Source organism: Acartia tonsa, chromosome 13 (assembly GCF_053477335.1).
Source record: "Acartia tonsa isolate MP-2025a chromosome 13, ASM5347733v1, whole genome shotgun sequence".
In the NCBI taxonomy this organism is placed as follows: domain Eukaryota; kingdom Metazoa; phylum Arthropoda; class Copepoda; order Calanoida; family Acartiidae; genus Acartia; species Acartia tonsa.
In genome coordinates, this window is record NC_137272.1 from 8785852 (window position 1) to 8803808 (window position 17957).

General features: G+C 32.5%; 1 protein-coding gene across 1 annotated transcript in view; it reads left to right on the plus strand.

Annotated features, from left to right (window-relative positions):
• The first annotated feature begins 291 nt into the window (after nucleotides 1–291).
• LOC145304452 (uncharacterized) overlaps nucleotides 292–17957 on the plus strand; it is a 32570-nt gene continuing 14904 nt past the window's right edge. The window contains exons 1-3 of the mRNA XM_080146330.1: nucleotides 292–826; nucleotides 7407–7486; nucleotides 17674–17742. Of these exons, the coding sequence (XP_080002456.1) occupies nucleotides 716–826; nucleotides 7407–7486; nucleotides 17674–17742 (260 nt within the window). The 5' untranslated portion in view covers nucleotides 292–715. The remainder of the gene's footprint in view (nucleotides 827–7406; nucleotides 7487–17673; nucleotides 17743–17957) is intronic.

A 17957-nucleotide genomic window follows, 5' to 3' on the forward strand; every position in this document is an offset into this window, starting at 1 on the left:
GGGAAAGCTTCACTGAAGAAAAACACGTAAAATAGGTCTTTTTCGCGCATTTCTCTGCACTGCGAGATAATTATGCATTATTGATTTATGACTATTCCAGATTATTTGTAGGCATTTTTATGCCGTTTAAAACAGTGTGCGGGCATGATCTGTACGTTCAGCCGTTTGGCAGCTAGCAAACTTTAAAATTCATAGATCTTTGGAAATATTGCTTACCAGCAATATTTTACCGTGAACTGCAGTAGATCCGGAAAATTTTCATTTATTTAGCATATAAATTATTTAAACTCTAGGTTCTGCAAGTTAAACAAGAATGAACGCTGTACAATGATATCCAAGCAAATGAAGAAGAAGAAAAACAGTGACAAATAATTTGATTTAACTGAATAGAAGACAAAATAATAGTAAAAAATAATATGTTTTTAAAAAACCTAAAATATTGATTCTCAAGTGATAAAACACAGAAAAAGGAGATTTAATCTTAGGAAAAACTTTTTTGGAGCTTGCTAACTACACAGTCTACACAGAACTTGCGTCTTACGCAGTCTACACATAGAAACGAACCAAGCAGTCTTCACAGAACTTGCGCTCTACGCAGTCTACACAAAATTTGCGTCATACGCAGTCTACACAGTTCTTTTGAACTACTCAGATACACAGAGCTTACAAACCAAGCAGTCTCCCCAGAACTTGCGCCCTACGCAGTCTACACAACATGTCTGTACTGGGGCACAACTATAATGTACAGTGTATGCTGCTTCTACACGAGCTCAGAACAATATTTCACAGCCTTCCAGATGAAACAGTCAAACAGTGCATTAGAAAGGTAATAAACATCTTTCATTTGATTTGAAGTCATTAGCGTGATTACTGATTGGGTTGTACCAAACAACAGTGTCAGAAATCTTCGCAAGGAGTAATTTTGTTTATCATAAATGGGGAAATGAATATAATTCTCGTCTATTGTCATATCCCTTTGGAAAAGATTCCTAAACAACATTACACAGAATCGACGTCACCGAAACTGTCCCAATTTTGTATAACTTTTGCGGAACAAGTTCCAATTACGTCATATTTTTCTTTCCCGAAAAAGAGAAGGGGGAAAGAAAAAAAGGGAAGGGGGGAAGAAAAAGGAGATGGGAGAAAAGGGGGTTTTCCCCATCTCTTTTGAAGAGATTTTCTTCCCCCCCTCCCTTTTTCAGGAAAGAAAAATATGACGTAATTGGAACTTGTTCCGCAAAAGTTATACAAAATTGGGACAGTTTCGGTGACGTCAAAAACATACTTCCATTTTTAGGACTTAATTATAGAGATTCTTTTCTTATTACATTGTACTCTGTTGTCCTAGGAGTCAGAATTCCAAAAAATCAAATACAGGGATTTGTCATAGTAAGAATAACAAATTCGCCTCCACAAAATTCTCACGTTTTTCCTCGCTGACATATGATGGGCATACATTCATGAATGCTTAGCTTGTAATTCTTAGAAAAAGATGTTTGTATAATGTTAACAAATTTTGTTTAGATTTTAGTAGTGAAGCTACTCTTTATATTCTTAAGTGTTTTTTTTTGTTTTATACAGGCTCACGAAAATAGCCTAAAACCTTACACTAACCAATATAAAGCATTCTTGTAACTTGTAGTTTGTTCAGTTAACCGTTTTAGATATCTTAATAGACATAAAGACAGACGCCCAAAAATCCAGTTTATATGTAAAACTAAATTTAATGGAGGTAACCCCTAATGGCTAGTGACGAAGCCAATGATAATCTTGAAGATTTATTGGCGTATAATTGCTATTTAGTCTAGCAATGAAATTTTGCTGTGTTTATATTTTGTAAATTTTACCAATTTAACCCTCTCAACTTTCAATGTTAGTGTTACTATCAAAAATTCTAAAATAGTTATTTCTCTCATCGTATTATAAACAGCTTTCCGCGGATTTTTATATTCGTAGAAAGCTTAAGCTGGATATAATATGATGCTAGATATAGTTTTTTCGTATGGATGAGAACCGGTTCCTATCCACCGGATTCGAATGAATACGAGAAAAGTACAAAAGTAAATACAAAACTTACCTATTATTACCTGATTCTTACTAATTAATTGTAAATTATATTGGTACCCAAAGTTTTATATACACAATATCTTAGTCGTACAAACTAGTAGTATGTAAACTTTATAGCCAATAGTTTTACTCGGTGCTTTCCCACAAAAGTAAAGGGGATGTGTGTTATTTTATTTTATGCCCAGCCCATCCGGAGGGCCCAAACCATTCGTGGCCTATAGCTGAGGTTTCCTAACCCTGTGGGGTTAACTATTACCCAATATGACCTAACAAAACCTAACCTAAATCAATGAACAAATGAACCCTCCATTTCTTATTTTGAGGGATATTGCATTTTAATCTACAGAAAAGGTTATTTTGTTAATCATTATTGGTTATGTACATCATAAATCTAATTTTATCGTCTTTTGTCTTATCTCTGGATTTATCTGATAATATTTGATCTCTTTTCTGTAAAAATTAAAAATGTATTAAAAATATGTTAATAACTTTATTCGATAAAATTGACAGTTATCAACGTATGTGTTTACATCTTATATAGAATAGGGCTGTTACTGAGATCTAGTACAACATCTAGCTATTTTATGAAATTTGCTTATCAGAATATCTTCCAAATAAGATGGACATTTTATTTATACAAAGTGGTGTGCGTGGCTGATGTACAATGTAAATATGTAACAAGGATGACAACATCCATAGAAGCAAAGCTGAACAATCACTTTATAAACAAGGGATAAGATAAATTAAAGTATATCCTAAATTATGATATACAAAACTTTGGGGGCCAGAATAATTTACAGTCCAATGTCTCCTCCCTTCCCGAAGAAATTGTAGTAATTTATATTACATGTAAGATTTTTTATGCAATTGCTTCTAGCCAAAAAGACGCAAGTTTTCTAAACTATACCATATAGTTATAGGAATCCTTATACAAGAGTTAAGACTCTAGGGGGCTAGGTATCGCTTCGGGTACTAGGTAACTAGACCTATCTCCACGCACCTTGAAATATACATACAATACTTATGATTGCGGTGTAAAGCGTCCATTCACCCATCAGACAACCAACTCTCTGAGATGCACGACCTTTGTCTGAGAAGTCCTAACTGTGCACGGTAGCGAGTTGCGCCTGTTTTGGGCCAAGGCATTCCCCCCCACTCTAACTATTTACGTCGCGCATCTGACATAGTAGCAGTGGGAACCATTTTTAACGTCTTTAGTTATGACGCGGTGTCGGGCCGAGATTCGAACCTATCACCTTCCCGACGACGAGCGGATGCGCTACGTGTTGAGCCACAGTCGCGGGTTAAATCCTTATACAAAGTTTGAAATCATTACGGCTAAGGCTATCCATTACGACGCAAATCAAATGTGTATAAAAACTTCGCCTTTACAAACATTCAGTTTTTGTCCAAACAAATGTGATGAGAGATTTTAAAGTTGGGAAGAGTCACTTTTTTTACCAATTAGTACCCAAGATCCTTCCCCTTTAATCTCTAAAACAGTGGGATGCTCTATCTAACCCTGCAGGGTACTTTGATTGTAGGGTTCATTCAAACAAGGGGATGACAACAGTGATAAAAGCGAAGCTCAATAAAGCAGACGGTCAGACAAACGAACATTAACAAATATAGAATAACAATTCATTTAATACATTTTTTTAGAAATTTAAACAAACAAAAAACTTGAAAATAAGTTGCTTTATATGAACATACTTACACATTAAAACTTGTTTATAGACATGCTTCGCTTTTAACATTATACTTAATAATTTATACAACTGATACAAAAATCTTCATGCAGAGTTTTAATTGATAGGGAAATTCTAACACACTTAGAGACATCTGTTACGGACGGACAATTAGACCGACACCTAGTTATAGAGAAGTATCATACATTACACAATATTTTACTATAATTAGGATTTTTCTCACTTCAAAATAAAGGATTCTCTCTCTCTCTCCCCCTCTCTCTCAATCCTTCTTTTAGTATGTTTATTTTGAATTACTTTGCCTATTAGGTCAGAGACATGCTTATTTGATGAAGTAGACAGCTAAAATTACTATAATAACAATGGGCTAAATATTTGCGAATTCGTTTATACAGACAGATCAAGAATAACATGAGGGGGGGGGGGGGTTGCTGAGACGGTAAGGTATTTTTTTTCTAAGGGAGTGGTGGAGAGGGGGATGAGCTTACCTCAGCTAAATAGCTTAAAACTAGGACCCGAACCATTCTTCTGTTTACTAGATCTCTGGAAATATGTCTATCAAGCTAATTCATTTAAATTTTCTCACTGTTTTTTGTGTTTCTCTGTATTTTTTTGAATTTTTGTAAAGATTTGGACTAAAACATGCTTTTCTTTAGATATTTAAAAGTCTAATCGTTTTAAAGATCTTTTGCTTTGAAGATTAAGAGAATTTTTTTTATCATTTAATTAATGTTTGTTTGATTTAAACAAAGCATTTGATTGTTAAAATTTAATAACTTCGTTTTAACTTTAGTGTGATTAGGAGATGGAGAAGACAATGGCCTTAAAATTAGTCTGGTACCCACGTTTTATAAACATGTTAAAACTACCTAGGGTACCATCTTAAAAATTGATTGGTTGGTCCAAATTAACAGTGTCCTAACTTTTTAATAAAAAAGAATTAGTAATTTTATTGATAGTTGTATGGGATACATTAAAATTTTAACGTCCAATGACTTATCATTTAATATATCTAGCATTTTAGATCTAAAAACGGAAATAGGAAAACTTTTCTCCTACTCCTAAAAGAATTTTAAAGGCTTAGGTCCTGAAAATGTAAAAGTTTTCAATTTGTGGATTTCGATTTGATTTTTTCTATTGTAATTTCCTTAGATTTCAAAATATCATCCAGAGAACTCAACATCTGCTTAAAATGTGTAATGATAGTCTGACGCCTTTTATAGTATATTATTCTAAGTGAGATCCAACAGACAACCATTCCATTTATTGAACAACCCTTTTCTGGAAGTCCTAAATGTGCATGGTAACGAACTACAGCTATTTATAGGCCAAGACATTCCCCTTACACTCATACGCCAGACTTCGATGCAGTGGATACTTTTAGTATCGCTAATACCATATAAATTATGTCTTTATTTAGATCACATGGATATTTTGCGTATATATAAAAATGCGTTACCTTCATGAATACCTAAAAAGAACCTCTAATTAAAAATGCTGAAACATACGCTTTTCCACAGGGAGGCAGGAATAGGACAATAAATTCATTTAAATATTTTAAAATGAACCCTTTTCTTCCCCCGATAATTTTTATATTCTAATGGCAGATTTTTATTTGAGTTGTAATTCAATTTATCGTCCATCATCATAACCCTATTATATTTAAGTATTGCAACTTATCTGGAAAAACCAACGAAAACAAGGATTGGAATATTCATATGGTGAAGTCGACACTGCGTAATTACAGTAGAATCTAAACTACATAACTACCAGGGATCTTAAGGGATAAGACAATCCAAGACAAATTGTACATTGTCAATGATGAGAAACTAAATTTTCTTTTGTGAAGGTTGAATTATTTGTTGAAAAGTTTAGGCTCTAATATTAAGGAATCAAAATTCAACAAAATACACAATTTTTAAGCCAACGATTAATAACTGCATATTGATGAAAACCACTATAAATCTTTATATTTTTACAGCATCGTAACAGTAAAGAACAATGTATAGAGGAGCTACGACAGCTAAAAGAATCTTTATAATAATAATAATAATATAATATTTCAGCATGGAAACAGTAAAGAACGGTGTATAGAGGAGCTACGACAGCTAACAGAATCTTTATAATAATAATAATATAATATTTCAGCATGGAAACAGTAAAGAACTATGTAAAGAAGAGCTACGACAGCTAACAGAATCTTTATAATAATAATAATATAATATTTCAGCATGGAAACAGTAAAGAACTATGTATAGAGGAGCTACGACAGCTAACAGAATCTTTATAATAATAATAATATAATATTTCAGCATGGAAACAGTAAAGAACTATGTAAAGAAGAGCTACGACAGCTAACAGAATCTTTATAATAATAATAATATAGTATTTCAGCATGGAAACAGTAAAGAACTATGTATAGAGGAGCTACGACAGCTAACAGAATCTTTATAATAATAATAATATAATATTTCAGCATGGAAACAGTAAAGAACGGTGTATAGAGGAGCTACGACAGCTAACAGAATCTTTATAATAATAATAATAATATAATATTTCAGCATGGAAACAGTAAAGAACGGTGTATAGAGGAGCTACGACAGCTAACAGAATCTATATGATAATAATATAATATTTCAGCATGGAAACAGTAAAGAACTATGTATAGAGGAGCTACGACAGCTAACAGAATCTTTATAATAATAATAATATAATATTTCAGCATGGAAACAGTAAAGAACTATGTATAGAGGAGCTACGACAGCTAACAGAATCTTTATAATAATAATAATATAATATTTCAGCATGGAAACAGTAAAGAACTATGTAAAGAAGAGCTACGACAGCTAACAGAATCTTTATAATAATAATAATATAGTATTTCAGCATGGAAACAGTAAAGAACTATGTATAGAGGAGCTACGACAGCTAACAGAATCTTTATAATAATAATAATATAATATTTCAGCATGGAAACAGTAAAGAACGGTGTATAGAGGAGCTACGACAGCTAACAGAATCTTTATAATAATAATAATAATATAATATTTCAGCATGGAAACAGTAAAGAACGGTGTATAGAGGAGCTACGACAGCTAACAGAATCTATATGATAATAATATAATATTTCAGCATGGAAACAGTAAAGAACTATGTATAGAGGAGCTACGACAGCTAACAGAATCTTTATAATAATAATAATATAATATTTCAGCATGGAAACAGTAAAGAACTATGTATAGAGGAGCTACGACAGCTAACAGAATCTTTATAATAATAATAATATAATATTTCAGCATGGAAACAGTAAAGAACGGTGTATAGAGGAGCTACGACAGCTAACAGAATCTTTATAATAATAATAATATAATATTTCAGCATGGAAACAGTAAAGAACGGTGTATAGAGGAGCTACGACAGCTAACAGAATCTTTATATTAATAATAATAATATAATATTTCAGCATGGAAACAGTAAAGAACGGTGTATAGAGGAGCTACGACAGCTAACAGAATCTTTATAATAATAATAATATAATATTTCAGCATGGAAACAGTAAAGAACGGTGTATAGAGGAGCTACGACAGCTAACAGAATCTTTATATTAATAATAATAATATAATATTTCAGCATGGAAACAGTAAAGAACGGTGTATAGAGGAGCTACGACAGCTAACAGAATCCGGACTGTCTACTAAGTATAGAAACAGGTAAACTTACTCAATATATCTTCCTTATATAGAAATAACAGGATGTCTATCTGTCTGTGTGTGTGTCTTTAGCTTAAGATCTCTCAAACAGATATGATTCTCCTTTACACTGAAGTTTGTTATAGGTCTAGGGAAGGTTTGTAACTACTTTGAGGGAGAGTACCTCCACCCGAACAAAAAAAATGTTTCTTTATACTTTTTATTTCTTTAATGTAAAGTGGAGGGTCGCCTCGTTTCCCACCCTACCCTCAAGTGCCCCTAGAGGCCTCTAGTTTACAAACAGATAAAACTAGGCAAAATATAAATTGGAAGGCCAATTTTTGACCGTAATTGTTAAAAAATCACTTTTTGATTTGGGAAATTTCTTTCAACAGCTATCTAAAATACACAGCTAATTTTATTAATCCGCTGCTGTATTATAGTCTCTTGTTCTTACTCTCTGGGGCTTTGAATTTGACGATCAAAAATATACATTTTCACTGTAATATAGCATAAAAAGAAATCATATTTGTAATTGGTTTAAATAAATTTTGGACGACATTGTTATATTTTAATGCTTATTTTAAGGTAGGTTAGGTTTAGTAAGGGCTTAGTGACTTTCGTTTGTTTATAGCTATTAAAGTTGAATTTTAATTGTGAATTGGGTTAGTTGTCTTTTTTTTTCTTTTTAAGGATTATAACAAGCTTTTCTATTTTTGCAATATTGTACAGAAATTTTACAATAGGACATTCTAATGATTTCAGCAATTTTACAAAGCAAAAATAAACATACAGGGAACTTGGGAGATGCACGATAAATTCATGAAATAGTTGATTTAATAAAATACCCAATGAGATAACATGGTTTTAAAACAATGTGTTTCAATATAACGTGCATCCCAATGTCCCCTTAACAAAATTTGAATTATAACCTAATCTTACATAGATATGCTTATTTTCAATATAACCACGACTGACGGGTTAAATTTAGTCAACGATTGGATATCACAAACTTTGTCTCGAAGTCCTAACAGATCTTTTTTATATAATATTTACCATTTAATTGATAAATGAATTGAAGCAGTAGGAACCATATTCAAACTCTCAAAAAAAAAAATTTGGAATCGAACCCATGCATTCCCAGACAAATAGCAACATGTGAATTGGTCCATTTATTATTAAGTCTAATGTATTTGCAGACAATTTTAAGGCATTTCTATTTTTAGGTTTTCTGAAAATAGTTTGCTCTGTATACAATACATATGTACATACAGGGTGTTACACGTAAATGGCAGGGAGGGAGGCACTGCGAATTTTAAAAGAAAAAAAGTTGACCCTCAAAATTTCACCTTAAAGTGATACTTTTCTACTAGTTTATAGTCCAAGTCGTAAGCAGTAAGAATTAAAATCTATTAAGTCCCTTCTAACGAGATATTGGCAACTTTTTGCACACATTTTCGCAAACGGCAATTATTTCCTTTATTTGAAGTTTTTGTTAATAACATTTTCATAAAAGTTTTCAGTAATAATCATTTAAGATCCATTGTTGAGAAGAAATAACTGAAAAAATGTGTTTCTATGCAAAATAAGCTTAAAATCTAATGATTTTAAATATTTGCGATTTAATGGTAAAAAAGAATATTTTTGCTTTTTGATAGCCTCCGGCACCTCGGGGCTAAAAAAAATAGTTTTAATCTTTTAATTGTACATTCTATATCCGCAGAAAGCCGTTTATAATACGATGCGAGAAATAACTATTCTTGTTCGATGCTCTAACAACTTTGGAGACTTTTGATTGATTGGTTTATTAAGTTAGGTGTTTAAACGTTTCAACCACAAATTGTAATCTACAGTTGGGATAATTTTATGTATCATAGTTTTGAATGTACATCAATTTATCTGCCTATGTCTTATCCCTTTGGATTACTGCGTAAACTGTCCTTTTTTAATAAAGATGCTACTCTAGAGGTGATCGTGTCTGTATGTCCATCTGTCTGTCTATCATTCTGTACTTCTGCATTGCCAGGGTTGACCCATTTTTATTTCTTATCCTTCAACTTATATACACTATTAAAATAGAAAAAAAGCTACTCCAGTACATATACAACAATAAAAATAAGTATAACTTGTTTTACTTATTTTTGTTTACACTATAACCCATTATCTCTTTAATTCTAGATGCAACACCCTGTATTAATGAGTTGAGCGTATATATATATTGATGTTTGGCCAAGCTAGCTTTGTTATTTTTAGCAGCAAAGCTACTCTATAACTAAGATTTGTAATTATGGCTGTCGCTCTGAAAAATTAAATAACACCCTTCAAAGTGCTTGGTTGAACACAGAAGCCCTACCCCTTAATTTTGTAATTATTAAAAAATAAAGGGGGGGGGGGGGTTTGTTTGCTTGTTTGTTATGATGGGTTATATTTAGTACTGGTTTTTCCCGCATGGTTAGGGCTCAGCAGGTATATGCCCTACTGAGTTAGAATGCCTGCAGAGGTTAGACAAAAGAAAAAAACTACCCTTTCTTATTGACAATCTTTTCTAAACATTTAGGGGGTACTTAGAGGGAATCATTTTACTCATGTAAAAATATGACATTTTCTGTTGATACAAAAAAAATACATTTTATATTAAAATAAAAGATCTACAACTATTTAAAACAAACGTTCTGGGTATTTTTGTGTAGCCGTAATGATTGGATTTTCATCCTTGTTAAATTTAGTTTTAAAAAGGTGTACAAGGACAAAAGAAGAGAAAATACTCTAAATACACACACACAAACACCCCCCACACACACAGACACCCCTCCCCCCCACACACACACACACACAAACACCCCACACACACAGAAACACACACACAAACACCCCACACACACACAAACACATACGCGCGCGCACACACACACACAGACACTTTAACTGATTTGTAAAGTGCATTAGTTTTGTCTATCTATTTATCTATCTATCTATCTAACTATCTATCTTCAGAAGCATGAAACTCTGAGTAAAAGAAAATAAAAATTTAAGATAAAATGTTGTTTTACTTTTAAGTATCTAACTATCTATCTATATAAATATTAGATCTTTTCATGAAAATACTCTTTTTCGAATTTTAGTCTTCTGCTAACCTAAAAAGTTACTTTAGGAACCTAGAAATACATGTACAAAATTTCAGCTCTCTATCTCTACTGGCGATCTAGCGCCAGGCATGTAAAATATCAACAGATAACGGTAGCACGGCGGTTTTAACAATATCTCAGCAATGTGCAGGTTTTAAGCTCTTCTGCATATTTTAATTTAAACACATAAGGACAAAGGTATATTATCCAAAAATCTTTTGTCAGAGTCTACTCTACACCTAGCGCCAGTCAGTTTTCTAAAATCATGCATTTTATACCTGTGAAAATAGAAATCGCCAGCGCTAGGTGTAGAGTAGACTTTGACAAAAGATTTTTGGGATATTATATCTTTGGCCTTATGTGTTTAAGTTGAAATATGCAGAACACCTGAATTCATCTTCCAAGCCATTCCCTAGGCATTTTAATTTTTTTATGAAATAACGGGATTTCAAAACTGCCCTTTGAAAAGGCCCAAAAAATATCTTTTTTTTGTCACTTTTTTCACTGCTTATAGTTACAACTTATTAAGATATTATGCTCAGTTAAAAAAAATCGGCGCCTCCAGCACCAAAACCGGCAAAAACTGGCAGTTAAACTTCTGTGCCCCTACTTGCCCCCTTCTTCAGCCAACAGTAGTTATCTCAAGAAGTAAAAGAGATATCAACACTCAGAAAGAAAACTTTTAAATAAAACTGAACTAAGTAACTATTACACATTTAATTTTGGGACTTTCCTTCTAGGGGCTTGTGGAACAAAAGACCCACCAAAACACTAATAATATAAGTTCTGAGCTTATTTTTAAAGATATCAACCTGATTTTTTAAAAATCTTTTGTTACCATAATTGAACTCAGTAACATTTACAGATTTCATTTTGGGACTTTCCTTCTAGGGGCTTGTTTGGCAAAAGACCCCCAAAAACTAAAAATATGAGTTCTGGACTTATTTTTAAAGATATCAACCTAATTTTTTTTGAGAAAACTTTTTTCACATAACCAAACTCAGCAACCTGTACAGATTTCATTTTGGGACTTTCCTTCCAGGTGCTAGTGGAGCAAAAGACCCCCCAAAACACAAAAAAATATGAGTTCTGAGCTTATTTTTAAAGATATCAACCTGATTTTTTTACAGAAAATGTTTTAAATAAAACTGAACTCAGTAATGATTACACATTTCATTTTAGGATTTTCATTTGAGGGGCATGTGCAGCAAAAGACCCCCCAAAACACAAAAAATATGAGTTATGAGCTGATATTTAAAGATATCAAACTGATTTTTTAAAGAAAATTTTTTTAACATAACCAAACTCAGCAGGGGCGTCCAAGCTTTTTTTTGGGGGGGTAAAATTTGCTTGGGGGGGGGGGTAATTACCCCCCCTGAAATCTGTTGGTAAACAAAATTAGCCCCCAGGGTAATTTTTTTTTTTTTTTTTTGGAGGGGTTATTTAAATTTTATTAAAAATTTAGTATTTTTTATTTTTTGGGGGTATTCAAAATTGTTTACCCCTCCTAAAATACCCCCTCCTAAATGGTGGTAATTATTTTTTGGGGGTCTTTGGTTATGTTAACAAAGTTTTCAAAAAAAAAATCAGGTTGATATCTTTAAAAATAAGCTCAGAACTCATATTTTTGATTTTGGGGGTCTTTTGCCCAACTAGCCCCTAGAAGGAAAGTCCTAAAATGAAATCTGTAAACATTACTGAGTTTCATAGACGTCCAAGAGGGGGGGGAAAGTGAGGATTACCCCCCCTAAACTAATTTGGGGGTACGCCCCCCCCCCCCCAAATAAAAAAAAAAAGCTTGGACGCCCCTGCTGAGTTTGGTTATGTTAAAAAAGTTTCCTTTAAAAAAATCAGGTTGATATCTTTAAATATCAGCTCAGAGCTATTATTTTTTGTGTTTTGGGGGGTCTTTTGCTCCACAAGCCCCTCAAAGGAAAGTCCCAAAATGAAATGTCTAATCATTACTGAGTTCAGTTTTATTTAAAAAATTTTCTTTAAAAATTTGGGGGTAAATTTTGGGAAGGTAAACAAAATTTGCCACAGCCAACAGGTTTCAGGGGGGGTAATTACCCCCCCCCCAAGCAAATTTTACCCCCCCCCCCAAAAAAAAAAAGCTTGGATGCCCCTGCTGAGTTTGGTTATGTTGAAAAATTTTCTTTAAAAAAATCAGTTTGATATCTTTAAATATCAGCTCAGAACTCATATTTTTTGTGTTTTGGGGGGTCTTTTGCTACACAAGCCCCTCAAAGGAAAGTCCCAAAATGAAATGTGTAATCATTACTGAGATCAGTTTTATTTAAAAAAATTTCTTTTAAAAAATCAGGTTGATATCTTTAAAAATAAGCTCAGAACTCATATTTTTGATTTTGGGGGTCTTTTGCCCAACTAGCCCCTAGAAGGAAAGTCCTAAACTGAAATCTGTAAACATTACTGAGTTTCATAGACGTCCAAGAGGGGGGGTAAAGTGGGGATTACCCCCCCCCCAACTAATTTGGGGGTGCGCCCCCCCCCAAAAAAAAAGCTTGGACGCCCCTGCTGAGTTTGGTTATGTTAAAAAAGTTTCCTTTAAAAAAATCAGGTTGATATCTATAAATATCAGCTCAGAACTCATATTTTTTGTGTTTTGGGGGGTCTTTTGCTGCACAAGCCCCTCAAAGTAAAGTCCCAAAATGAAATGTGTAATCATTACTGAGTTCAGTTTTATTTTAAAAATTTTTTTTTCTAAATCAGGTTGATATCTTTAAAAATAAGCTCAGAACTCATAATTTTTGTGTTTTGGGGGGTCTTTTGCTCCACTAGCACCTGGAAGGAAAGTCTCAAAATGAAATCTGTATAGGTTGCTGAGTTTGGTTATATGAAAAAAGTTTTCTCAAAAAAAATTAGGTTGATATATTTAAAAATAAGTCCAGAACTCACATTTTTAGTTTTTGGGGGTCTTTTGCCAAACAAGCCCCTAGAAGGAAAGTCCCAAAATGAAATCTGTAAATGTTACTGAGTTCAATTATGGTAACAAAAGATTTTTTAAAAAATCAGGTTGATATCTTTAAAAATAAGCTCATAACTTATATTATTAGTGTTTTGGTGGGTCTTTTGCTCCACAAGCCCCTAGAAGGAAAGTCCCAAAATTAAATGTGTAATAGATACTTAGTTCAGTTTTATTTAAAAGTTTTCTTTCTGTGTGTTGATATCTCTTTTACTTCTTGAGATAACTACTGTTGGCTGAAGAAGGGGGCAAGTAGGGGCACAGAAGTTTAACTGCCAGTTTTTGCCGGTTTTGGTGCTGGAGGCGCCGATTTTTTTTAACTGAGCATATTATCTTAATAAGTTGTAACTATAAGCAGTGAAAAAAGTGACAAATAAAGATATTTTTTAGGCCTTTTCAAAGGGCAGTTTTAAAATCCCGTTATTTCATAAAAAAATTAAAATGCCTAGGGAATGGCTTGGAAGATGAATTTAGGTGTTCTGCATATTTCAACTTAAACACATAAGGCCAAAAATATAATATCCAAAAAATCTTTTGTCAAAGTCTACTCTACACCTAGCGCTGGCGATTTCTATTTTCACAGGTATAAAATGCATGATTTTAGAAAACTGACTGGCGCTAGGTGTAGAGTAGACTTTGACAAAAGATTTTTGGGATAATATATCTTATGTGTTTAAATTGAAATATGCAGAAGAGCTTAAAACCCGCACATTGCTGAGATATTGTTAAAACCGCCGTGCTACCGTTATCTATTGATATTTTACATGCCTGGCGCTAGGTCGCCATTAGAGATAGAGAGCTGAAATTTTGTACATGTATTTCTAGGCTCCTAAAGTAACTTTTTAGGTTAGCAGAAAACTAAAATTCGAAAAAGAGTATTTTCATGAAAAGATCTAATAAATATATGTATAAGAGAATAACTCACAAACAATATAAATTTTACATATTTATTAAGACACTAGCGGCTTCGCCTCTAGCCTCTAGGGGCTTTGCCCCAAGAGGTTTCATCAAACCAATTTTTCGTATTTTAGATTTAAAGTAAATTTTTTTTAAATTTGGAGGGGGGAGAAATTTTTTTTTTTGGGGGGGGGAGGTGTAGTCGACCCCACTATTTTAATTTTAGTTTTAAAAAGAAAGTTTTTTTTTCGGGAGTTATTTTTTTTTTTGGGGGGGGGGGTTGGGGGATGTCCCACCCCCCAAGAAAATAGTTATAAACCTTCCCGAGACCTATGAGAAGCTACCCTGTAAAGGAGAACCCGATCGGTTGAGCGGTTAGCGAGATCCTTCGCTACAAACAAACAGGCAGACATCGTTCTACTTTGTATTATAGATTATCTATCTATGTACACATAAATTTTATTCTAAAGATAAAGTCCATACTGTAAAGTTTATCTTTATAAAATTATTTCTAAAGTAAAAAAATGATTTATACATAAAATAAGAAAAAAAATAATGGGTTAGGGTAATAAATTCATTTTTTATTGGATTTTTTATTAAAACAACAAGAGATCATTTTATTTCAACCTTTGTCTGAAAAGTAATTTCAATTTGGACTGTAAATTACACTGATACCCAAAGTTTATACTACTCAATCTTATTCTTTGCTTCAAATACTTTGGGTACTTGTTTGAATTTTACTTGGTTAAAAACTAGTAGTGTCATAACTTTGTATCCAAACTTGGTAATTTTGATTATCATCATTGGGCATATGTATATGTATATGTTGTTAATGCATCTCTAATTATTGACACAATTGTCCATAGCTCTAAAAATAATTCCTACCTACCGATTATAAAATTAGATAACGGACAGGTGATGTGTTTTGAAATAAATCAAATAACAAAGATAGCTTACTTAACACAGGGTGAAGGGATTTGGTATCATAGATTATTTTTATTTACCAAAAAAGTTTCAATTCTGTCTATGTATATTTTAATGTTAAAAAATCTTGCATATCTACCTCCCCCCTAATTTCTAAGATTTATTGAGATTAAGGGTGGGTAGTTTTTTTCTTTCTGGCTAACCCATTCGAAGGCCCTAATATTGTGTCTTTACCGTTCGGGGCTACCCTGTTACCTTTATAACCTAACAAAATATAGGGTAAACGACATGAAATACCAACCTCCCCCACTTATATTTAATTTATCTAAAAATAGAGACTAAATTTTATTTTTCTACTTTTATTATATCTTGATTTGTTAGTTCAATCTTGCAATATCCAAACTGTTCGAAAATTTATTTATCTAGCGGAGGTGTTTTCTTTGGGAATGTGAATCAATATATCCTTCATTGTCTTATCCCTTAAGATCCCTGATGAAATGAAACAAAACAATATATTACAAATCCCCTCATCCCTGAATAAATGAGGCAAACAAAATAGGTATTTGAAGAATGTGAAATTAAACCCATTTTTAAATTCCTTTTTTGTTTCCTATTTTCCCATCCATAGCTAAATATATTTGTGGGTGTAAATCAAATATTTTTTTTTTTTCAAGTGAAACTATTTCATATTTAAAGATTTAAAGTATTAACGTTCGTCTGTCCGCTCTTTCTTCTCTAAAATTTAGGCAAGTTGGAATAAGTTGTATTTTTGAAAGCATAGAAACTCTACAACTATTATCCTGACTGAACATCAATTTCTTCAATTTTTAAAGAGCTCTCGCACATTTTTGTTTTATATTGCTTGCTTTTTCAGGTGGGGCTACTTAATACCCATACTTTTTAAATGAAATATAACTTGAAAAATATCCTTTTTAAAGTTCTTTTTTTCGATTACCCCCTCTATCTAAAACATCGAAGAGTAAAAATATGTTTTATGCTTATAGTTTAGGTAAGCCAAAATCTTCAAAATTTAAAATAAATAGCATTTTATAAAAAAAAAACTAAGAACTGTTAGGGTAGGAGTATTGCAATTAAGATAACAAGGATTCTACCGATATATTTAATTTAGATGAATTTCTAAATAATCAGTCCTGCAGTCCTAATTGTTTACATTTATTCTAGCATTCACGTTTTTTTTAAAGTAGCGTAGCAACTCTATATTTAGTCCCTCCTAATGTCAGTACTCCTGTCAAAAAATGATCAATTGTTAAAAATTTAGTTTTAAATCTCAGGAATGTCCAAGCTTTTTATTTTGAGAGGTGTAAAATGAGGGGTTTTTAAGGTTTAAGGGATCCCTTTACCCCCACTCTTGGACGTTTATGACACTTCTTACAGCAAAGATTTATGATTTGATTGCAATAACTGCCAAAACATACAAATATACGCACTTCTAGCTACTTTAATAATCAACAATTGATTGTTTAGGTTGTTTTAATTACAATTACTACGATTATTATGAACATAATTATCCCTGTTATTCTGTTTTGAATAAAAAAAGATCACTTACATCATAATTAGGAAATTAATCAAGGTCAGGCAGGGATCTTCAGGGATAAGACAATGGATGAAAAATTGATGTAGATAAAAGTTATTGGTTGAAAAGTTTGATCATTGCTTGTTTTAAAGTTCAATGAAAATGTACCCAAAGTTTTTACGCCTAAGAATATAAAACTTTGGGTTAAAGTGTAATTTACAGTCCAATGTTCCCTTCATCCCTGAGGTCAGGATAGATTCGAATTCTATTAAATAGTTTGTTTTAGAGGCGCAACTACTCTATAATTACTCAAAAATTAATTTTGTGCATATTTTTGTACAATTTAAAATACACTTTAGAAATAAGTTTGTTCAAGTTAAGAAAATTACAATAATTCTTTTACGAATTTCAAAGCTGTTAAAGATATATTGAAAAGCTAATTGTTGTTAAACACTCTTCTAAAGTCAAACCTACGTTAAATTATTTCTTTATTTTACCAAAATACCATGATATTCTACAGAGAGTGAGACCTTGGATTGTAAATTACACTTTTACTCAAAGTTTTATTAAAACTTTATCTTATTCGTTAGATCAAAAACTTTGATTACTTTTAATGAATTTTGATTAATCAGTTCCAAAATAGTAGTAAACAAACTTTTGTCTAATGCATCTAGTATATTTGTTGGGAAAATCTTCGAACGTTTAGAAAGAAAATCCTCTAAAAATTTAAAATGTATTTTTTCAGGCAACGATTAAAATCGTGCCAGCGACGATACTCATTGTGTGACAGTGGCGGTAGATATTCTGGTCTCAGGTGAGAGTAAAGTGTAACGCGATAGATAGTTTTCACGGTGCTTACAAACTAAAGGATGGGTGGACTGGGCACCCCCCTCCTCCCTGATTTTTTACGGAAAAAAAGGAAATAAAGTGTGTGATAATTTATTCACTATGTCTAGAGCCTGCATGGCTTATATCTATCGTGCCTTAACCCTGTTGGGCTAACCCAATATAACCTAACTTTACCTGACC